The sequence below is a fragment of the Sorex fumeus genome, unplaced genomic scaffold (genome assembly GCF_029834395.1).
Source record: "Sorex fumeus unplaced genomic scaffold, SorFum_2.1 ptg000156l, whole genome shotgun sequence".
Classification (NCBI taxonomy): domain Eukaryota; kingdom Metazoa; phylum Chordata; class Mammalia; order Eulipotyphla; family Soricidae; genus Sorex; species Sorex fumeus.
In genome coordinates, this window is record NW_026606213.1 from 125,775 (window position 1) to 148,433 (window position 22,659).

At 71.4% G+C, this 22,659-nt stretch overlaps 1 protein-coding gene across 4 annotated transcripts; it reads left to right on the forward strand.

Moving 5' to 3' along the window:
- Nucleotides 1–124: 124 nt before the first annotated feature.
- On the forward strand, nt 125–22,398 carry RANBP3 (RAN binding protein 3). Of its 4 annotated transcripts, XM_056107273.1 has the most exons (18): nt 125–248; nt 7,681–7,736; nt 9,842–10,042; nt 14,004–14,040; nt 14,140–14,226; nt 14,873–14,944; nt 16,897–16,962; nt 17,609–17,701; nt 18,703–18,818; nt 18,953–19,072; nt 19,366–19,469; nt 19,676–19,754; nt 19,845–19,947; nt 20,134–20,258; nt 20,641–20,761; nt 21,074–21,216; nt 21,304–21,484; nt 21,566–22,398. In XM_056107273.1, the coding sequence occupies exons 1-18, from the start codon at nt 227–229 to the stop codon at nt 21,607–21,609; spliced, it is 1,770 nt and encodes a 589-aa protein (XP_055963248.1). In that variant the 5' UTR covers nt 125–226; the 3' UTR covers nt 21,610–22,398. The 4 variants fall into 4 exon arrangements, with proteins under 4 accessions (XP_055963248.1, XP_055963249.1, XP_055963251.1 ...); XM_056107274.1 differs by lacking the exon at nt 14,873–14,944; XM_056107276.1 differs by lacking the exon at nt 9,842–10,042.
- The last annotated feature ends 261 nt before the right edge of the window (nt 22,399–22,659 follow it).

Below are 22,659 nucleotides of genomic sequence, written 5' to 3' on the forward strand. Positions count from 1 at the left end.
GGCGGGGCTCCCGGGGGCCGCGGCGCGCCTGCGCCGGGACGGGGCGGGGCGGGGCGGGGCGGGGCGGGGCGGGGCTCCCCGCGACGCGCCTGCGCGCCTGCGCGCCAGCCGCCCGCCGGGCTGCGCGTCGGCGGGCGCAGTGCGCAGGCGCGGGAGTTGCTGGCCGCCCGCAGGCGACCCGGGCCCGGCGCGCGCGGGGCCTTGTGGGAGGGTTCAAGGAAGTAAAATGGCGGACCTGGCGAACGAAGGTAGGGGGGGCGCCGGCGGGCGGCGGGGGGCGGCGGGGGCGGCGCCGGGCCCCGGGCGGGGGTCTCGAGGCGCCGGCCGAGCGCCCCCCCGCGGCCCCCCGCGGCCCCGAGCGCCGCCCCGGCCCCGCCCCGCGCCCGGAACCGCGTCCCGCGGGAGGGGGGAGGTCGCGGCGGGGCCGGGGCGGGGGTCCCCGCCGCGGGGGGCGCCTTCCGGGGTCGGGGGTCGGGGGGTCGGGGGCTCGGGCTCCCGCCCCCCTTCGCCGTCGGCCCTGGGGACCCCCGCCCCGCCGGAGCCTGTGGCGCGCCCGCTCGGGGGTCCCCCCCGGGGCGCGAGGGGGGGGGTGGGGGGTGGGGCTGGGGGGCGGGGGTCTCCGTCCCGGCGCCGGGAAACTGAGGCGGAGCGGCTCGGTCCTCGGTGCTCCCGCCCCCCCGGGGTGTCAGGCCGAGCCTCCCCGCCCCCCCCTCCCCGGCGCCCCCCGGGGTCTGCGCGGCCCCTTCCTGGGGCGGGGGGGGGGGCTGGGGTGGGGGGGGGTCGGCCCGGCTTTTGAGGAGGGGTCGCGGGCCGGCTCGCTCCGACCCCGAGGGGCTGCCGGGGACCCGGGTGGGGACCCTCCAGCCCGGCCCCCGCGCCCTGCGTGGCGACCCCCGCCCCCCCCCCCCCGCCCCCGGGGTCAGCTGACAGGTGCCTGCAGGAAGCACCTGGTGGGGGGGGGGAGACCCGCCACCCTCGCTGCACCGCGACCCCCGCCCCATTTTGCAACCCCGAGCAAATGCACGGAGCGTACTGGGAGCAGGGTGGGCAGCAGCAGCAGCACCCACGAGCCCCCCACCCCCAGCCCAGCGTGCAGGAAGGAGGTGGGGGAAGCTTCTAGAAGCCTTCCCCTCCCTCCACCTGCTCTGGTGCTGGTCGTGCAGTCGAAGCCCCGATCCCCGGCACGCGCTGTTGCGCCCGGGTTGCCCGTGTCCAGTGGGAGGCCCCACCCCGGGTCAGGCAGGCCACGGATGCTCGGGCCCTTGGCTGTGGACACAGAGCCCTGGGCCTCCAGGGTCACCGCGGGGTCGGTCCCCACCCCGCCCCCCCGCCCCAGTCTCTCGCTGGACCCCCTGAGTGGGTCAGCAGTGTGGATCGAGGTGGCGGTGGCCGGCGTGGAGCTCCGGGCGACCCCCGGCTCCCCTCCTGGGTGCCCCCTCTTTCCCCCCATGCATGCATGGCACAGTGTGGGGGGCTGCCTTGGAATCGCTGGGGGCCCGGAACCTGCTGGAAGTTTTCCTGCACAAGCAAATGCTGCCATTCCCTCTGTGTGTGTGTGTCTGTGTGTGTGTGTGCGAGTGGGGTGGTGGTGGGTGGCGAGAGGGAGGGAGGGAGCAGCAGAACGGGGCATCGGCCTTGCATGCGGTCTACCCCGTTTCGATCCTCAGCATCCCCCCATAGGGTGCCCTGAGCCCCCGCCAGGGGTGATCCTGAGCACAGGAGTCAGGAGTCGGCCCTGAGCACCGCTGGGTGTGACCTGAAAAACACAACGAGGAAAAAAAAGGGATGTGTCCAGGGCTGAAGCACGTCTCAAAACCAGCGCTGCCCTGGCACGGGCCTCCCCCGTCTCCCCCCAGCCCTCCAGAATCTCCCTGACGTGCCCTGTGTCCCCGTGTCACCGGGTGGCCTGGATAAGTCCCCTGAGCCCCGGAGGGACCCGCTGGTTCCCCTCCCAGAAAGACCATCCGTCCTCCTGGGTGGGCCCCCGTGGGTTTCATTCTGTGCCCAGGCTCTCACTCTCGAAGGGGACTTGACTGTCATCGGCGTCCCTGCAGTGCCCTGGCCCCTACCCGTTGGCGTGCGGGCCCTGGCGCGCTCCCTCTAGCTAGGTGTCTGGGAGGTGAGTGAAGGGGACCGTCAGTGAGCCCCCCGCCAACCCCCATCGTGAGGTGCCCCCTTGGGGGCTCCTGTTTCTCGGGGCTGGCAGCTGTAAATTGCACGGTGGCCCGAGTAAGTTTGTACAAGGGCAGAATGGAATGTTCTAGAAGGCTTTGCCCACTAGGTGCTGCTCTCGCCTCGTGCTTGGGCTTTTGGGGATGGTTCTGCTGGGGCTGTCCCGGAAGTCGACTCCTGGTGGCCTGGGGGTGGGGGGGCGTCTCCTGTGTCCCTGCCGCCTTTCGACTGCTCCGTGGCCCCATGGGGCTCGCGCAGCCTTGGGACAGGCTGTTGGGTGTCTGAGTGCCCCAGCAGTGCTCCCCTGGGCACACGCACACGCTCCGTCTCTCCCCTGGCACCTGCATGTACTCCCCTGGGCACACTCCCGCCGACAGGCGCTTCCTGGTCACTCTGGGGGGCACACGCTCCTCCCGGTGCGTGCTCTCTCTCGGGACTTCATGGCGGGAAGCTTTCGGGGCCCCGCCTGTCCAGGTGCTGGTCAGCCCCTTGGCGGCCTGCGGGGGCTGAGCTGGTCCAGCCTCGCGCCCCACCCCCCACCCAAGGTGGGACAGCTTATCACCTGGGGGGCATTTTGCAGACTGGGCACCCAGCCCCAGCGCGCGTCCCTTTGGCTCCCCGCAGCCACCTGGGTGCCCTGCATCGCGCCGAGCCGGTGCTCCCACCCTTTGCGCTTTCACCAACTCTGAAGGCCGGAGTTGGGGCCGGGGGTGGGCGCCAGCGTCACACACAGACCCCGTTGCACTCTCGCGGGTCTTGGTACGGATTCTCATCGGTCACCACCCCCAGCTCTGGGCCACTGACAGCCGGGTTTCGAGGCGGGGTTCCAGTCACACTAGACGGGGTCCAGGAAATTCCGAAGGCCCGGAGGCCCCCAGCGCCCGAGGGAGAGCCAGGAGCCGGGGCCTCGGGGCAGCACTCAGCCCACCTGGATCTGAGCCTGGCACCCCAGAGGGTCCCCGAGCACTGCCTGATGGGCCAGCTGGCTTTCTGGCCAGGCCCTGGCGACTGATAGCCCTGGGCCCTGCCCAGGTGTGCCAGTGACACCTGCGTCCCCCTGCCCTGACCTCCAGGGGCGCGACAGGTTCGGGGATGAAGTGATACCAGGCACTCTCCTTGCTGTGGAAAGAGCCGGGCGTACACGTGTGCATGCATGTTTGCGTGTGTGTGTGTTTATGTCTATGTCGTGTGTGTGTGAGACACCCGGGGTTCTCACGGCGGGTTTGTGTCCCGATTGCGCCGTGCACTGTCCAGCTGACTTGGGGCAGCTCTCTTCACCCTCCTACTTCGTGGCGGGGAACTCACTCCTGGCAGTTCTCAGGGGTTACTCCCGCTCAGGGCTCACTCCTGGCGTGCTCAGGGGACCGACCCTGTGGGATTGAAGCCGGGTCGGCCTCATGCAAGGCAGGTGCCCGCCCCACTGGCCTCGGGGTCACGCACTCCTGGGGGCGCATGCTCTAGGGGGCTGTGTGAGCGGCAGCAGGCTGTCAGTGGGTGAGTCTAGAAGGGGGTTCAGTGGGGGGGGGTAAGGGCACCCCAGCAGCTCTCCGTGGCGCCGGGCAGCTGTGACGCACAGAGGCTCTGGCTGTGGGTTCTGAGTCCCGCATGGCGTGGGCAGTGCCATGGCACAGTGGCCTCCCAGGAGTCCTCCCGGGTGCACTGCCCACATCTCCCCCACACGGGCCGAGGGGGCAGCAGTCTGCCCGGATTCCCCCGACGTTCCCAGACTAGCTCCACAGCCCAAGGCTCCAAGGGGCAGCGTCTGAGGGGTGAGTGGGCGCTTGCAGGGGACTGGCTGGTCAGAACCCGGGGTGGCTTTCCAGGGACACGACGGAGGCCCCCAGGCCCCCACACCAACCCCCCTTCCCGGCCGTCGCGTTTATTTCCCAGCGAGCGGTCAGTTCCCTTCCCCGAGGGCCCACGCAGTGCCCATGTCCGACTCTCCCGGGGACAGGAGGCAGCCTTGGCCGCGTCCCTGCTCTGTCCCGCTCCCACCGGCCGCGAGGAGGCCCAGGTGCCCTCGTAGGTGGCCCCGACTGCAGCGTCCCCTCTCCCCTACGCCTGACCTTGCTGTCAGGTGCCTCAGCAGGGACTGCCGGCCGGCCTGCGTGCGTTGGGGCTCTGGGGTCCCGGCGGGCACCTGCCGCACGCGGCCCCATTTCTCCCAGGTGGGGCCCGGCCCCCCGGGACCCCCGGGTCCTTCCCAGGGAGCTGAGTGCTGCACTGTCCCAGGACGTGCCCCGGCGCCTGCCTTCCCCGGTCTGCGACTTTCTCTCTCTGACGGCGGGAGGAAGGGGGCCCTGAGCCCGGCCCCGGCCCCATCCCCGGCTCTGAGTCCTGCAGGGCGCCACCTGAGCGCCTTATCCCTCCTCGGCATAAGGATCAGGAGTGTCCGTCAGTTGGGCGACTTGGGCCAAAGTGAGCGAAGTCTCTTCCGGCTTAGGATGCAGGCCTCATGCCGCTGCCGCTGCTGGGCGGGGTGGGCAGGCCGCCAGCACGAGCTGCCGGACCCCGGCGTGCGTCGGCCCGGCTCCATCTCTCCGTTCCGGCGGGAGCTTGAAACTGGCGCTTCCCCGCGGCCTCCAGCCACAGCACCTGGCACGAGGGCCCCGGCCTGTGACAGCCGGGGAGGAGCCCGGCAGACCCTGCATGGTCTCCCCCACGCTGCGGAGTGTGGACCCCCCCAGCGAGGCTGGGGGGGGCATCTCACGTGGGAATGTGTCAGGCTTCTGCTGGGGGGGAGGGGCGCTGCTCGGCCTGGCCCTTCTCCCTCCCTCCGCTAGAGGGTGCCAGCCCCCCGCGGCCGGGCCGGGAGGAAGGGGCGCCTCGGCAGGACCTCCAGCATCCTGAGCTCGGAGGGGGGACCGGGAACGAGGCGACAGTGCCCTCCGCCCGCCGCTCGCTGTCTCCAGGCCTGGGGGAGGACGTGCCCACCCAGCCCGTGCCCACATGGCAGAGGGGAAGAAAGGGGGCTGCGAGCTTGGGGGCGAAGGCCTAACCCCTTCCCCAGAAGAATGCAGGCAGGAAGGAGGCAGCCCACAAGGGTCTTCTGCCCCCCGCTCGTTGTGGTCAGGCTGGGACCGGGAGGCGGGGCTGGCTCACAGGCCTGCCTTGCATGGGGCCCGGCCTTGGCCAAGGTAGCCAGGAGGGGCCCCTCGGCCCCCTGAGCATGGCTGCGGCTGGACCCGGGGGGCCGGCGGACTGTGAGGTGCCCAGCTCAGAAGCCCGACTCAGCAGCTCTGTGACCGAGCACCGGCTGCCTGGGGCCCCTGCGGTCTCGCTGGCAAGTCCTGGAGGGTGTGAATATTGCTCCCGACACAGGAAGTGGGGGCGCGGGGGGCCGGTTTCCGGTGCGATGCCCTGCACGGAGGGCTGTGGGGATGTGTGGTGGGGCTTGGCCGGGGGAAGCATCAGCAGGCTGCGGAGAGTTCCGGAAAGGGGCTCCCGGGGATGCCAGGCCCGCCGTCTCCCCCAAACAGCCGCACCCATCCACTCGGTGAGGCCGACGGCCCTGCGGGTCCTGAGCTGGGGGAGGGGAGGCATTGCCAGCAACACGGGGCTACCATCGGGACCCTCCCTCGGCGGCCCGCAACTAGCTGGCAAACAGACCCGACCCGTGGGTGAGGGTCATCTGCGGGTGGTCCTTCCTGCAGCCAGCGCCGTCTGGGAGGGTGGAGAAGTGGGAGTCTGGGGTGAAAGCAGGGGGCTCCGGCTTCTGGATGGGGGCTCATTGCCTTTGGGGTCGGGAGTCTTTCCAGCGGGGTCCGGGTCTCGGCAGGAGGGGCCGAGAGTGCCGGGGCCGGGACCTTCGGGGTGCCCAGCTGTGATCTCCTGGGCATAACGGGGGGTGTTTGGGGGCCAAGCAGCCCGGCCTGTGCGCACGTGCCTGCTTCCTGGTGGGCCGGAGGGCAGTTTATGTAAGGGGGGGCCGGGCGGGGAATGCAGGTTCTGAGCCAGGAGCGGCCCCGCGGACGGACAAGACAGAACACGGCTGGTCTGGCCGCCACTGCGCCCTGGAATGCGCCTTCATTCTTTCCTGGAGGGACCCCGGGGTCGGCCGGGGGGCTTCGTGGCGCCCCTGTCAGAGGAGGTGGCTGCCCGGTGCGGTGGGGGGGCGGCACCCCCAGACTCATCACTCACCCCAGCGCTTCCTCGGGCTGGTCCACAGATGCTTATCTGTCACCTGGCGGCTGCACCTTCCCCCAAGAAAAGGGGCGTCTGTTCCTGCAGGGCGCCCTGCCTTTGTCCTCGGCTGTGCGGGGGCGGGGGGCGAGCCTGTAGCCCACCCCGGGTCTCTGCGGCTTTTCCTGTACGGTGGGGCGGGGCTGGGCCCGGCCTCGAGGGCCGCAGAGGTTGGGGGGGACGGTGATTCCGATTCAGCCCTGTACACCACAGCCCCGGGCCCACCAGGGAGCCCCCTTACTGGGATACGGTAAGGGCAGGGGCTCTCCCCCGACAGCACCCCCGTGTGGGGCCGAGCCGAGACGCCATGCCTGCCCAGTTTCCTGGCCAGTCCTGGGGTCCGGGGGGTGCTGCCCCATAGACCTGGGGACGCAGCCTGTCGCCCAGTGAACTCACTGTGTCTGGGGGCCTGGGGGCCTGTCAGCATTGACAGCTTCCCTGACTTGGGGCGAGTTGGGGTGCTGGGTCGGGGGATGTTTGGGACGGGCTGCGTGGGTCAGACCCCAGACTGGGCCGGGTGGGTCCTGGCAGGGGAGGGACACGGGATTTCAGCCCTACTCAACCTTCAGGGCAGGTGCCGTGGGGGGGTTCTGAGGGCACCAGCGGGCACGCCAGGGGCCCCATGCTGCGGGGACACGGAGATGCTGCCAGGGTCCCCAGGAGCCCGGCGCCCCACTGGGCCGGCCACCCGCTCACCCTTCTTCTACTCTCTCCAGAGTCCATTGTCTCGGGCCGGGTCGGGGTCTGGCCTCGCACAGACGCCAGTGCCCCCGTTATGGGAGAGGAGAGCCCGCCCTTCACGGGAACGCGGGAGGGGGCTTGGGGTGCCCGACAGTGGCCTGGGCGGGACAGGGCGGGCGGGCACAGGGTGCCAGAGGCCAGGGACCCCGTATCCACGTCCGCGCGGGCTGCTGCCCGCTCCCCCGGCCGCTGACCCTCTCGGCGTGCTGGGGTCTCCGTCCGCGGCTGGGAGACGGGGGGGGGGAGCCCCCTTCGCCCCCTCCCCCCACGAGGGTTTCTTCCTCTGGCAGCCACTGGGCGCCAGGGGGCCCCGATGGCATCACAGCCGCGTCCCGGGCAACGGGGCAGGGGGCCCCCCGGACCCAGGTCAGCTTCCTGGCGCTGAGCCGGAGCAGCGAGGGGAGCAGCGGGCCGAGTGCAGCGTTCCGGTGGCCGCGCCCCCCGCCGGGCACCCGCCCCGGAGCTGCGCTGGCCCCCCAGGTGGGCGGGCAGGGGCCGTGGGCTCCCGAGCCCGTGCCGTCTCGGCGCGGTGCCTGCTGTTGACCCTGGTGCTGGGGGGCCGAGCGCCCCTTTTTCTCTCCGCAGAGAAGCCCGCCATTGCGCCGCCCGTGTTCGTGTTTCAGAAGGAGAAAGCGCAGAAGGTAAGGCGGGTGGGCCCGAGGGGGCTGCAGGCGGGGAGGGAAGCCCCCGACGGACGGGGGGAGGGAGAGGGGGGCTCTCCTTGAAGACTCTGGGCAGCACTGTCGGCTGGCGAGGGGCGCGGCGGCGTCTGGGCTGGTCCCGGGGGGCGGGGGGGGTCTCGGGGCGATTGGCGGCGCTGTTGGACCGTCTGTGCCGCACATCGGGGTCAGCCGAGGTGTGTGTCCCGGAGGCCCCCCTGCCCTGTCTCGGTCCAGGGGGCACATCACCCCTGCGGCCACCTCCGGCCAGCGGGCACTTGCCCCCGGGGCAGCCGGGGGACCCAGAGCTGCACCGGGTCGGCCCCCGCACTGCGGGTGCGTCTGCAGGGCCGTGAGGGGGAGGGAGGCCTCCCACCCGCTTGTCGGGGGGCCCCGGCGTGAGCAGAGGGGCCGGCCTCCCGCCCCTTCTGTGTCTGCTGAGGGTCGGGGCCCGGGGCCGAGCTCGCCCTGGGTCCGGGCCCTCCCCTCCCACGCGGGGGCTGGACGCAGCAGGACGCGGCAGACCGTTGTGTCAGGAGCGGGCGCCAGAATCGGCCCCCCTGGAGTGAGCCCGGACCAGAGGCCGGGCGGGGGGGGGGTGGCACACGCTCGGCGCCGTGGACCCGGGTTCAGCCCCCGGCCGGGAGTGAGCCCTGAGCTCCGTCCGCTGTGGCCTCCAAACCAGAACGAACAGGACGGACGCGGGGATGTGGACGCGGCTGATGGCACGGGGTTGCGGGGGCACCTCTGGCGAGGGCGACACGCAGAGGGTCTCTGGGACTCGGCCCGGCCTCCAGGTCCTGCCCCGTGGGCCTCAGCGGGAGCCCAGGGGCCGCCACCCACTGCCCGGCTGCTGCGCCCCTTCCTCTGGTTCTGAGGTGCTCGGGCCCCGCCCTCGGGCCGTCTCCAGCCGCCTCTGAAGGGGACGTCCGTCTGGCCCGTAGCCTGGCCCCGCGGGACTGGGCCCCTCAGGCTCCAAGTGACGCCCCCTGGCAATCCACCCCCCGCCTTCCTGTGGGGGACCCGCCAGGAGCACAGCCAGTGCCCCGCACCCCCGGCCCATCTGACACTTGTCCCAGGAAGGCCCTTAGCGCCGTTTCTGGGACGGGGTCCAGAGTCAGCGGGGGTGCGTGTCCACGAGCCTGCTCGGACCCCCCCGGCCCTCCTGAAGCCCATCCCTGGTGCCTCCTTCCTCCGTGTCCCCGCGGCCCCTAGAGGGCGCCCGTCCTCCTGGCGGGAAGGGGACCTCGAGGCTGCAGTGGCCAGAGGCGGGCGGGGAGGCCGCTGGGCGCGGACGGGACGTGGGGAGCTTCCGGGGGCGCTGCCGGCCGTGACTCACGGTGGCTTCTGGCTGCCCTCTCTGCCAAGCCGCTGTCCACGGGGGGACACGGAGGTCGCGCTGGCTGGCCGGTGCCCGGTCAGGGACCAGCCCGAGCCGCGGCCTGTCACCCCTCGCGTGCTCCACGCCCGCTCTTAGGGTCCCGAGCGTCCCGTGTGCGGGGCCTGGGCTTGGGGTTTCCGCTGCTGTCCGGGCCTGCCCACGCTGCCCGTCTCGCTGGACGGCTCAGGCTCCTCGGGGGGCCCAGAGCAGGAAATGACGGACGCCCCTCGGGGCCCGGTGGTCGCTCGCCTGGGGGTCGTTGGCAGTGGGCCTGGCCCGCCGGGAGGCTTCTTCCAGCAGCCCCTCCTGGAGCCCGCGTGCGCCCGCTGCCTTTTCCCACGGGGGGACGCAGGGTCCCCTGGAGCTTTCGCTTCCCGAGAAGCAGGTGTGAGGCCCCGCCAGGCCTTGGGGCTCGAGGGCTCAGGGCTCTCCCCCGGCCCCACTCCTAGGCAGAGAGCCCCAGAGGACGGTCCCGAGACACGGGGGTGGCATGCTGGGCCCGGGAAGGGGGTCTTTGGGTTCCCGGGGTGGCGGCCCCGAGGCTCCCCTCCCCTCCCCTCCCGCATGGAGAGGCGCTGCCAGTTGGCTGGGGGTGCCCCAGCCCGACCCCTGCCTCCCCCAGCCTCGGGGACAGCCCCGGCCCGCCCCGCCCCCAGGCTGGCCTCCTGGGTTGACATTGAAGGAACCTTATGTGTTTTGCTCCCAGTGCCCTGCAGAGCAAAAGGCCGGGTCGGACGCGGGAGAGGCGCCTCTGGGGAAGGCGGAGGCCCCCCACCGTAGCTCGGGGCGCCCCGAGTCCACCGGTGAGCGCGCCCTAGAGCCTCCTGCCCCTGCTGGCGCTTCAGCCGGTCCTTCGTGCCCCGCTCCTGCGGCCCCGTTTCTTCCTTGCCCGCGAGACCTGGCAGGGGTAAGTCCACTCCCTGGCGGCCTACAGCGGCCCTCCCCCGGGCCGGGGGCTGCAGGGGCCGAGTCAGGAGGACGAAGCTCGGGGGGCTCAGGAGGCCCCGGCCCGGCCCCCCCCCCGCATTCCCGCCCCCTTCCCCCAGTGCGCCCACAGCCTGTGCCAAGCTGCCGAGCTTCAAAGCGGGAGGAAAGAGACGCAGCCCGCGGCCCCTGGCTTTTGAAGATGAGACTTGAGTGGTGGCGGGGCTGGGGGACCCGCAGTCCCAGGGCCCGGAACCCGGGGGCTCCGCATTCAGAGCCGGCCCCAGCCGGGCCCTTTCAACGTTGGCGGCCCCTTGAAGATCAGACGCTGGTGCGGCCGCGCCTGGAGTCTGGCCGCCAAGCCGTGTGGGCCCTCACCGCTCGGGGGACCCAGGGACAGGGCCCCCCATCCCCCCGGCGGCAGGACAGGCTCCTCACGAGTGCGTCCCGAACCCGGCCCAGGCCAGCAGTCGCCCCGCCGGGGGTCAGGCCGGTGTCGTGAGAACCAGCCCTCTGGAGGGCGGAGACCCCATCTCAGCTGGCGCGGTGGGGGGGGCAGGGTGGGACCCACGAAAGGGTGCAGCCCAGAGGCGCCACCCAGACCGACCTGTGCCCGCAGCTAAACCTAGGAGGAGGCGGGCGTGGTGGCCGGAGGTCGGGGCGGTGGGGTGGGCTTGACCGGGTTCCGGAGGCGTCTCTGCAGGCCGGCGGGGTCCGTGGCTTCAGCCGTGAGGAGCCCAGGGAAGGGCCCTCGTGCCCGCCCGCCCCAGGCGCATCTGCCGGCAGCTTGTTTGCTCGAAATCTGGCGGGGTCTTGGGAGGCCAGGAGCCACCTCCCCCGGTGCTCCAGGGACCCTCCTGACGGCGCTCAGGGGCCAAGCCAGGTGGGCCTCCTGTTGTTGTTTGGGGGTACTGATCTGCTTGGGGTCACACCTAGCAGCACTCGTGCTCGGGGTGTCACTTTGGTGGGCCGGGGTGAGGATTGAACCCCAGGAGCCGCAGGGGGGTCCAGTCACAGAGACGGAGTCGGGACCCCCCAAGCCCTCTTGTGCCTCCCCCGCCCCTGCCTGGGCAGGAGCTAGCCCTGACCCCAGCCCAAGGCAGAGCCGGGGGTCTCCGCAGCCGGCCCCTGTGGTGGCAGGTGTCCTTGGCGGGGGAGGGGAAGGGGAGGGGTTCGCATCACCACCCCTGGGGCCCTGTCTGCTGGCTCCCACGGCTAGTGCTCCGGCTAGCGGCTCCGTCCCATCCTGCGTTCCCCGCAGCCTCATCCTTCACACCCCGTTCTCGCTCTGGGTGGGGGGGGCACCTGATAAGCCCCCGGAGACCCTCATCAGCTTCCAGCCTCCTCGGGCCACTGAGTCGCAGTGCCCCCCCCTCGGTCTGAAGACAAGCACATCTGACCTTGGTCGGTTGTTGGGTGCGGGGGGGCCCTCGGCGCTCGCCCCCTCCCCCCAGCTGCCGAGCCAGGAAGAGGTTTATCGGACCCGCCGGGAAAGGCCTGAACGGCCCGCAGCTGGCTGGCCCGCTTCCCCGCGTCCGTCTGCCGCCCCCTGACGCGACCTGGCCTTGGCGCGCTGCCTGCGCCCCCGCTGCTCCTGGCCGGGCGCCGCACGCGTCCAATTAGAGCTTGGGTGACCAGGGGCCGCTTGGCCTTTGCTCCCTGCGCGGCCAGGGGCTGCGTCCGCCGAGACCTCCCCTGGCTCGCGGACGGACGGAAGGCGGAGGCGGGCAGGTGCTGGCCTCCTGGTCTTCGCGGGAGCCGGGCCACTCCCCGAGCGCTCCGGGGTTCTGGGGGGGTTGCCCCTTAGCGCCACCGGGCGCCTCGCCCGGGGTGCGCCTGGAGATGGGGGCTGGAGGGCTGGCAGGGTGGTCGGTTCAGTTGTGGGGAGCCCCTGTCAAGAAGCCAGCAAACCCCCTCCCCCCGCTGCCCTTCTCACTCCCCCCATGCTTTGGGGGGGCTTGTGGGCAAGTTGAAGTCACGGTGGCCTGCCTTGATCCCGGTGTCCTGGGGGGGATCGGGGGGCGGGAAGGATGGGACTCATCGGCCCCTGCCACACAGACACACACACACACGGGTCCCCCAGATGTCCCGGCATGGCCGGGGGAGGGGCCGCAGGAGTGCCCTGGACAGAAGAGCCGTGGAGTCTCACGCTGCTGCCTCCTGAGTGCTCCCTGGTGCCTGTTGCCCGCCTGCCTGCCTGTGTCTGAATCTGCTGTTTCAGACCCCCACAGGAGCTTCCGGCAGCTTCTGGAAAGTTCTCTCGGCTGGGGGCCTCTTCCCCTCGGTGTGGTGCTGTTCCCAGGCTGTGCCCCCCCCCCCCCCGGGGCGTGGAGCCTGCATGGGGGGGGGGTTGTCTCCCGTAGCTCAATGGCCCAGAGGAAGCTGGGGGGTTGGGGCCTTGGTACACTGGGGTGGGGTGGGCTGGCTTGGGAGGCGCGCCCACGGCAGGGCTTGGGATGGAAGCCGGAGGCGCCTAGCGCGGTCGACCCCCAGAGGCCTCGGCCCTGGCCAGGTCCCTTCTGGGGAGCAGCGCCTGGCCATACCACCCACCCCGGTCTCCAGGAGGCCTTGCTTCCTGCCGGCGGGCTGCAGGGGGCCCGGAGTCGTGGGCGTGGAGGGGGTTGGGGTCCCGCTCGCCGGAGGGGCTGGGGGTCCACCACGGGCAGCGGCGGTGCCTGCCAGGCTGCTTCTCTGTGGCCGGCAGTTCCTTCCTGCGTCCCGGGGGCCCAGGGCAGAGGCTCGGGCGGAAGCAGGGGTGGGTCCCGGGAGCCGGAACGCTGTGGGCGGAGTAGAGAAGCTTCTGGAGCCCGCATGGGGCGGAGGGGCGGGAAGGTGGGTGCGTGGGGCCCTCTTGACCAAGCCTTGGGGGGAGAAGGGGGACACGGCCCCCCCACCTCCTCCTCCTGCTACCCCGCCCCGTCTCCTTCCCTCTGGAAGGGCCCTGGGGCAGCCGGGCTTTGGCTGGGGGGCACCGTGTCTGCCCCCCACAGCCCAAGGATGTGGGTGCTGGGGGGAGGGGAGGGAAGGGAGGCTGGCCGACTGATCCCCCAGGCCCCCTCCTCCCTGGTGGCCCCCTGCTGCCAGGCAACCCCCCCCCACCCCTCATTTTCCAAATTGGCCTGCGGTTCACACATGGGGGGAGGGGCTCTTCACAGTGACCCCCAAGGACCTGGGCGCAGGGGTCGGTCCGGTCAGGGCCCCTTCCTCCCTGTTGGGTCTTTGGGGTTGGGGGCAGACAAGGATCGTAGAACCAGACGGTCACCCGAGTTCCACGCGGGGCGAGAGCGACCGTGGGCCTCTCCCGGCTGTCCCCCTGCACTCGACAGGCGGAGGGCTCCCCCGGGCCTCGCCCCGGCGCCCCGCCGAAGGGGGTCCTCACCTGGCCCAGCTGCAGCCTCCGGGGGCTCCTCCGCTGAGCAGCTGCCGGTCTCCGGCCTGCGAGTGTGTGGGGCGCCCGTGCGTGTGCTGCGGGGGCCGCGGCTCCACTGTCAGAAGCGCTTGCCCGCCTTGGACCGGGCCGAGCTGAGCGCCCCCAGGTCCCGGGAAGGGCGCAGGCCAGCGGCTGAGCCGTGTGTGGCCCGGGCCGGGTGTCACTGGCCAAATTCCTGGGCGGATGCTAGGGATTCTGATCAGGGCCTCCGCCCCTGCACTGTCCATTCTCTCTGGCTCCAAAGTTGGGTTTGGGTTTGGGTTTGGGGGCCACACCCGGCGGTGCTCAGGGCCGACTCCTGGCTCTGTGCTCAGGGATCACCCCTGGCGGACTCGGGGGGCATATTCGCTAAGGGGGGCTGTGTGCAAGGCCAGCGCCTGAACCCCGTTGACCCTGGGGAGGTGGGCAGCCAGAACCGCAGCGGAGACCACCTCGCGTGGGGGTGGCGGGGACCCCGTGTTCCAGCCTCCCGGGGGCCGCCCCGGCTCACCAGCCCGCTGTGCTCTTGTTTCAGAGGTCCGCGGGCGGCTCCAGCCCAGAAGGCGGCGAAGGTGAGGACCCCTCTGCGCCCTGGCCCGGCTCTGCCCAGCTCGGCTGCTGGACGCGGGCGGGCGCGGCCTGACTGTCCTCTTCCCTCCTCCTCCCCGCAGACTCCGACCGCGAAGATGGAGGCTACTGTCCCCCCGTGAAGCGCGAGCGGGCGTCCTCGCTGACCCAGTTCCCCCCGTCCCAGTCAGGTACGCCCAGGCTGACGTGTCCACCCCCAAGCCACGTTGGCCCTGTGCCCCACCCCACCTGGGCCTTGGCACCTGCTCTTGAGGGTCCACGCAGTAGTCCAGGCCGCCCTTGTTTTTTTGGGGGGTGGTCCCTCCCAGCAGTTCACAGGGATCAGGTGGTTCGCACTGAGGCCCAGCAGCACGGTGTGGGGGCCGCCGGACGTGCCCCCCCACCCAGCTGTGCCCCTGCCTCCTGGATGCCACTTGGTTTCCTTCTCGGGTCCTGTCAACTGCCCGAGCACCCTTTGGGCGGGGGTGGGGGCCCCTGGGAGCCGCTGGCTGCCTTGGTGCAGAGCCTCTGCCCTGCCGCTAGGGGGCGCCCCACACCCAGGTCCCCCTTACTTGGCCGCGCCCCTCCCCCCCAGTTCGCCAGCCCCCAGCCCACCGGCACAGGGCAGCCCGGCCCGCTTCCCAGGAGGCGAACCCTCCCGAGGGGTGAGGCCCTGATAGGTCAGGGGGCCGCTGAGCAGTGAGCCCCGGCTGGTGGTGGGGAGCACGTGCAGGCCTGGTCCCGGGGCAGAGCCCTCGGTGGGAGCTGGGGACCCCCCTTGGGCCCCCATCCCGCTCACCGGGTCTCCTCCCGCCCCTCCCCCGCTCCCGTCGGCAGTCTCCAAAACCAACGTTTTCCTTCCCTCCACCTTGTGCGAGGCGTCTGCGACCCAGTCGGACTCGGAGCCAGGTGAGCTGGGGGCCCGGGGCGGGGGCCGTGTGCCGCCGGGAGAGGCCGGAGCCCCCCTTCCCGTGCCACCAGCGCCCAGGGAACCCCGGGATGCGGCTCAGGGTCCCCGCACCCGGCCGGGCTCGCTCCCTGGCGCTCCGGCACACCATGTGTTCCTCATTTGGTCAGTTCCGCTGACACATCCGTGGGTTTGGGGTTTGGTTTTGGTTTTTAAGACCAATCAGCGAAGTATCGGCGCTGGCCGGAGATGGGTTCCAGGTCGGGGCGCTTTGCCTTGTGCCTGGCCCAGCCCTATTTGGGCCGAACCGCGAGCACCTTCGGGTGTGACCTCGAGAGGGAGCCCCCCCCCCGCCCTTCCCCAGCTCCTGCTGGCCCCGGGCTTGGGTGAGTGGGGGTCCAGCCTGCACCCCTCCTGCCCTGCCCTCCTCCTCGCCCACCTCCTGCCTGCTCGAGGTTTCCTGAAAGTCTTTCCCAGGGGGCTGAAATGCCTCATAAAAGGTTTAATGATTCAGTTTAACGGCCCAGTTCTGAAACCCGACCTGCCTTTTATTAAGTTCACAGCCGACTTCAAACGTCTCCGCTCAGGCAGCAGCCCCAGGGGGCGATTGGTGGGGGCGGGGAGGGGGGTCCCGAGGCCGGGTTCAAGCCGTTGAAGTTGCCTGACTCTGCCGGCTGAGGGGCTGCTCTGCCTGGCCGTGCCTCCGCCCCGGCTGGGGGAGCTTCTCTGGCCTGCCATTCTGTTTTGTTTCACCTGGGGGCGACACCGGTGATGCTCAGGGCTGCTGGCTCCTGGCTCTGTGCTCAAGCAGCACTCCGGGCGGGGCTCCCGGGACCCTGTTGGCGGTCAGGGATAGAGCCTGGGTCACCTGGGTCAGCCGTGCAAGACCAGCGCCCGCTCTGCTGTGCTATCACTCCCGCCCTCCAGGCGGGAGGCCTCGCCTGGCCCTGAGCCCCCCTGCACGCCCCCCGACACACACACACACACAGGGGAGCTCCAGGAGACAGCGGGTATCAGCGGAAAGGGCAGCCCGGAGGCCCCCGGCTTGCTCGCTGGGGCCCTGATGAGTTTGGTCCCTCGTGCTCCGGGGCCACTCTCCATGGCTGGGGGTGGCCCCTATCACGAGGGGGGCCAAGGCCAGAGCAAGGAAGACTTGTCACACGCGGCTGAACCGCGTGCCGCCCCTGAGATGCCATAGGGGCCCCGAGCCCACCAGGAGTCAGCCCTGAGCACCGGGTGTGACCCCAAAACAATCGTGAAACTTGGAGACCTCACTGCAGCCGCTTCACCCACGCACCTACTGTCTGTCTGCCTGTCTGTCCGCCTCACACACCTGCTGTCTTATGTCTGACACCCAGCCTCTCCCTCCTGGCCGCTACCGGACCCCCTTGGGCCGCTCACGCAGGGCCCCGCCTCCCTCCCCGCTCTGGTGTGCCGTGAGGGTGGCCGGCCTGGGTCCCCTGGCCCTGTCCCCTGGGGCACGTCCAGGCTCCGCATACTGAGTGGCCTCTCAGACCCCCCGGGGTGGTGCTGGCCCCGGCTGGTCCTGGGGGTGGGTCTGTGTCCCCTCTTCCTCCCCTGGACTGACCCCATGGGCAGAGAGCAGCCGCCGCCGAGTCGGTGGGCCCCCGGCCCTCCCCTGGACTCACGGCCCATGCCGGAACGTTTGTTTCCTTTGGCTGCTGTCCGAGGACTTGTTTCCTTGATGTCCCCCTGGGGGGTCTGTCTGGGCCACTGATCAGGCCCGGGGCAGGGGTCCAGGCCTTGGGGCAGTGGGGCCCCTCAAAGCCCCCCACTCCCGTGGCGGGACACCAGCCCCACGTCCTTCCTCGCAGAGAGCACCTCCCCCTCACAGGCAGGGCCGAGGCTCCCTGCTGGCACGCCCTGGAGCCAGGCCAGCTGCCCCTGCAGGGCCCCCACCCCCACCCCCGCCATCTCACCCTTCTGCTTGCAGAGGAAAAGAGCGGCGGGTTCCGGCTGAAGCCGCCCACCCTGATCCACGGCCAGGCACCCAGCGCAGGTAGGTGGGAAGGGGGGGCCGAAAGGTCAGCCCGGCCCCAGGTGGGGTGGGGGGCGTCCACCACCCTCCTCGCCGGAGCCTTCCCGCCCCACACGGCCAACGGTTCCCGTTTGCCGGGGGCGGGGGGAGGTGGAGTTGGTTGGAAAAGCACGAGTGGGGCCCCGGGGCCCTTTTCTCTGCTCGGGCCCCCTCCACTCCCCGTGAGTGACAGGTGTGACCGGTAGCCAGGCGGAGTGGCCTTAGCCCCGAGAGACGCCCCAGCTGTGGCCTGTCTGGCGCAGAGGCAACATCTGGGCTGGGTTTTCGCTTCGTTTTAGGGAACATCTGGGCTGGGTTTTTGTTTCGTTTCGTTTTGTTGTGCTTTGTGTTCCCCAAATTGCTTCCCAGGGGCCAGAGAGACTCCGTGGGCAGGACCAGGTGTCACCCTTCAGGCCCCACCCCCAAAATCGTAAAACGAAACTTCGGGCTGGAGACAGGGGTGGCGCTGGCCGTGCCGGTGGCCTGCCGAGAGAGCCCTGAGCGGCGCCGGGTGTGGCCCAGAAGCCGAAAGCCAAGAAACGTGACAGCCGAGCCCCCCCTGCCCGGGGGGACCCAGGGCCTGGCTGCCTCGAGACCCCCCGCAAGGCGCCTCCCTCCTCTCGCGCAGGTGTGCCAAGCCAGAAGCCCAAGGAACCACAGAGGAGCGTGCTCCGCCCTGCCGTGCTCCAAGCCCCGCAGCCAAAGACGCTCGCCCTGATCGGTGGGTGCCGACCTGTGCTGTGCGTGGTCTGCCACGGGCTTCCCGACAGCCCCCTCCCCTCCCCCCGCCCCTGGGCCCCGGGGGGCGGGGCCCTTTGATCCCCCGTGCCAGGAGACGGGCCCTGTGGGCCCAGCCCTCATTCTCGTCCCTTCTCCCGGCTCTCCTCGCCCGCCTCTCGGTCTTGCCCCCGCATCCAGCCCCCTCGGTCGGAAGCGGTGCGCGGCGCTCCCTCGCGAGGGCAAATGAGCGAGTTCTTCCCGCCGGATTTCATTACACGGAAAAGTCTTTGGTCTCTGTGCCAAGTGGTTCCAGCCATGTGGTGCGTGGCCCTTTAATCCCCGCAGCCCCCGAGGCGGACAGACACGGCCGGGTAAAGATGCAGGGGGAACGCCCCCTCCCAGCTCATCAAGTCTCCGGGTGGGGTTTTCCCCCCCGAATTAGTTTTTGATTGCGTCGGAAACAACTTTGGTCTGCCGGCCAAAATAGCGGAGTCCAGGCTCGAAGCCGGGCTAGTTGTCCAACCGCCGCGATTACCGAGGGGGGGGAGATCGCCCCAAATCGAGATGTTATTAGGACAGCCTGTTTCTCAGACCCAGCGCCCGGCCCCCACGCGTCCTTCCCCGCTTCCGGCTCCCTGGGCAATCTGCTTGAGGGGGCTGCAGTGGTCGGTGGTGCTTCTGGAAGCTTCCAGTGTGAGCGTTAGGGACTCTTCTCGGTCTGAGAAAGTGTGACCCAGGACCAGAGCGATGGGACAGTGGGGAACACCCAGGGCTGGCACGCACCTGGCCCGGGTTCGATCTCCAGTGTCCCATAGAGTCTCCGAGTTTTTGAGCATTGAGCCAGGAGTAACCCCTGAGCACCGGTGGATGTGGGGCCCTAAAGCCCACCCAAAAAAAAAACAAAAAAAGGCCTGGCTTGGGGGAGGCTCCGACGCCCCCACGAGAAGCTGCCTGGCCTGCCCCGTGACCCGTGCCATGACCCGCCGTCTCTCTGCCCTGCAGTTCCAAGCAGCAGCACCAATGGGGTCCCTGCCCCCGACTGCTTGGGGGCCGCCGCTGCCTCGCCCGACGCCTCCGCGCACAGAAGCCCCTCGGAGGCCGAGGCCGGCGCCCTAGAGGTGGGTTTGTGAGCCGAGCGGCTGAGCCCGCGGCTTCTGCCCTGGGGCGGTGCTGGGGGGGTTCCAGCGTGTGCGCCTGGCCACCTGCGGGCCCCCACTGGCCGCCCCTCCCAGCCTGGCGTCCTCCCGCGCAGGAGCGAGAGTCCCAGAGCCAGGAGCCTGGCGGTGCTTGGGAGGAGGAGAACGGGGAGCGGAAGGAGTCGGGCGCCTCGCAGGCCTTCGTGTTCGGGCAGAACCTGCGGGACAGAGTCAAGGTGTGAGCTTTAGGGGCCCCCGTCCAGCGGCGGGAGGGGGCGGGGCGCGCCGACCCACGGCCGGGGTGCCCACATCGGGGCTGCCCCCTGCGCCTGCAGGCTGGGGCGTGGCTGGCAGGAAGTGGGGGTCCGGGCAGCACCTCGGCACTGCTTGGTGCTCCCAGGGACGGGGACCGGCCTCCTGTGGGTGAGGGTCCCGCTGGCGGCCGTCGGGGGCCGGGTTCCTTGGAGTCTCCCGATGGGCCGAGCCCGCCTCCCCCCAGGGCAGATGACACGTGTCTCCCCGCCCGCAGCTCATCAGCGAGGATGCAGAGGCAGCCGACATGGGGGCCGAAGGGCAGCCGGGCCCCGACACCCCCGCAGCCACCAACTACTTTCTCCAGTACATCAGCTGCAGGTGGGCGTGGCGGCCAGGCGGGACTGGGTGTGTGTGTGTCTGTGTGTGTGTCTGTGTGTCTGTGTGTTTTGGGGCCCTCCTGAGAGGCCTGGGGCCGTGGCTCCATCCGAGGGGTCCTGGGGGAGCGCCTGAGGGGGCTTCTTGCTGTGGGCTCCCGGAGGGTCCCGGCCTCCCGCCCGGCTCTCACGGCCCACGTCCTCGCCCAGCGCTGAGAACTCCACCAACAGCGCCGACGCCTCCAGCAACAAATTTGTGTTCGGCCAGAACATGAGCGAGCGTGTGCTGGTGAGTGGACGGGGGGAGGACCTGCCCACCCCCCCACCCCCCGGGGTTCCTGCACCCTCACGCCACGCCCTGCTCGCCCCTCTCCCACAGAGCCCCCCCAAGCTAAACGAGACTGGCTCCGACGCCGGCAGGGAAAACGCCGCTGTCGAGTCGGGGTCCGAGTCCTCGTCCCAGGAGGCCACCCCCGAGAAAGGTGCGTTCCCGGGGTTCCTGCCCGCTGCGGGGGGGTGGGGGGCAAGCCCAGGGCTCGGGCGCTCGCTGGGCTGCCGGCTCCATCCCAGCTCACCCGGGGGAGGCCCAGGCCAGCCCCTGGGGGAGTCCTGCGGGGCCCACGGCCCGCCCCCCGCTGGGCCCCCAGCGAGTGGCCGGTGTCGTCCAGCTGACAGCGTCTCCGAGTCCCTGGCAGAGTCTGCGGCCGCCTACACCAGGGCCACGGCCCGGAAGTGCTTGCTGGGGAAGGTGGAGGTCATCACCGGGGAAGAGGCCGAGAGCAACGTGCTGCAGGTGGGGCCGCCGGGCCCCGGGACGGGGAGGCGCGGGTGGGGCGGCCCGCGCCCTGGACCTCGCCCCCCCGGAGCAGGGGCGGGTGGTCCTCGGCCCCCCTCAGCAGGGGCCCCTGCCGCCGGCTTCAGACGCTGCTGGGGACAGCCCTTCCCCGGCCCCCACGTGTGGGGGTCCCACGCGGCCGGCCCTCCCGCTCGGAGCTGCTGCTCCTTCGGGGGTGCTGAGCTGGGGGTCGGGGCAGCGCCCTCCCTGCGCCGGGGAAAGGCCAAGGGTCTGGGGGAAGCGGGAGAGGCGCGGGTCTGGCTTTCAGAGCCCTCGGAGAACGGGGCTTCAGCCCTTGGGGCGCCGCCGGGCCCCGCTCACCCCGCGCCCGTGTCCTCAGATCCAGTGTAAACTGTTCGTCTTCGACAAGGCCTCGCAGTCGTGGGTGGAGCGAGGCCGGGGGCAGCTGCGGCTCAACGACATGGCCTCGGCCGACGACGGCAGCCTGCGCTCCCGGCTCGGTGAGCCCCGGGAGAGCCCCCGGAGCACTGGGGGCCCGGCTCGGGGGCGGGCGTCGACCGAAGGCCCCGAGGTCAGGGGGTGCCCGCGGCACAGAGGCCGCAGCACGCAGCCTTGGCACTGCCCTGCTGGCACCGACCCGCCGGGCCTCGGGCGCAGCGTGGGGGAGCCCCCTGGGAGCGGGTGCGAGCGTTCCCCTGACGTGGCCAGAACCCCCGGAGTCGAGCGTCTGTCCGTCCGCCCAAGAGCCCCCGCCCCCGGGCCTCCCCCGCCCTGCGGTCCGGGCCCGTGAGAATGGGGTGCTTGTCGCGCAGTGATGCGGACCCAGGGCAGCCTGCGGCTCATCCTCAACACCAAGCTGTGGGCGCAGATGCAGATGGACAAGGCCAGCGAGAAGGGCATCCGCATCACGGCCATGGACGCCGAGGACCAGGGCGTCAAGGTCTTCCTCATCTCGGTGAGCCGGCCGCGGGGGCTGCGGGTGGGCGCCGGCCCACCCCCCGTCGGCGGCCCCTGACCCGTGCCCTCCCCCCGCTCCCCGCAGGCCAGCTCCAAGGACACGGGCCAGCTGTACGCGGCCCTGCACCACCGCATCCTGGCGCTGCGCAGCCGGGCCGAGCAGGAGCAGGAGGCCAAGGCGCCCGAGCCCGGGGCCGCCCCGGCCCGCGAGGAGGACGACAGCGACGAGGACGACGTGCTGGCCCCCTCGGGCGCCTCGGGGGGCGGTGAGTGCGGCCGGGGGCGTGGGGGGGGCGGGGGGTCGGGCAGCGGCCGGGCTCCCACTGACCCGCCTCTCACCCCCGCAGGCGCCGGCGACGAAGGGGCCGGGCAGACGGCCGGGGGCACCTAGCGCCGGGGCCGCGACGAGCTGCAGCTCCGTCTGTCCACCCGTCCGTCCGTCCGTCTGTGTGTCCGCCTGCCCCGCCTCCCGCGGACTCGGGGAGCAAGCACAGGCCCGTCCCACGGGGCCGGAACGGACTGGGGGCTGCCCGGCGTGCTCGGGGCTCGCGTCCTCATCATATTGATGAGCGCCTGGCTGTGCGCACGGACACTCGCGGCCGGACCTCCCGCCCTCCCGCCTCCCCGCGCCGGTTTGGGGGTCTCTATTTTTAGATCCTTTTCTTCCCGACGCTTTGTGTCTGGTCTCTTGGGTTCAGACTCGGGGTGGGCCGGCCGCCCGCCGCCGCCTGCGGGGCTCCAGGCGGGGGCCCCGGCTCCTGCCCGTGGCATTCCCAGGCCCCGCCTGCTCCCGCCCTGGCCAGCCCTGCCGGGCCCACGGGCCTCTGCGACGAGGGCCGTGGACTCCAGGGGCAGGCGGCCGGCTGGCCCCAGAAAACAAACTGTGCCCCCAGCTCGCAGGACTCCCGGGCGTGGGCGCCGTGCCCACCCCCTCTGGCCACCCGCTGGAGCACGCCCCCGCGACGTGGGAGCAGAGGAGGGAGAGGGCGGGGGGACGCGCCAGTCCTGCGGGGACACAGCGCGCCACCGCCCAGCCCGGCCTCACGACCTGCTTTCCGCCTTAGCCAGCTAGTGACCGACCGACCGTCAGACCAGCGAGAAGGCCCATGAGTCTGGGGACACTTATGTAAGATTGTCATATGAAATGTATTTGGGATCTACATTAAAACTTTTAACTAAAGCCTCGGCCGGCCACCTTCCGTCCGCGCCTTTGACACGCCGCCAGGCTCGCCCGGGTGACCGGAACTGCGAACCGGCTGCCACCGGGCAGCGCCTGTTTGCGGATCGGGGGTAGGGGCGAGACCAGACTGTGCTGAGCAAGACGGGGCGGGGGTGGGGGGCGCCGATGCCTGGCTCCCCGCTTCCTCCTCGTGGCCCAGCAGGGCCGGGCCTGGCCGGTCGCGCAGCCTCCGCGGGGCGGGCCGGTGAGAGGTGCTGGGGG

Coding starts and splice junctions, on each gene's coding strand:
- RANBP3 (XM_056107273.1), top strand. CDS start 227: ATGGCGGACCTGGCGAACGAAG. Junction 14,041..14,139: donor CAGCCCAGAAGGCGGCGAAG/GTGAGGACCCCT, acceptor TCCTCCCCGCAG/ACTCCGACCGCGAAGATGGA. Junction 16,963..17,608: donor CGGCCAGGCACCCAGCGCAG/GTAGGTGGGAAG, acceptor CCTCTCGCGCAG/GTGTGCCAAGCCAGAAGCCC.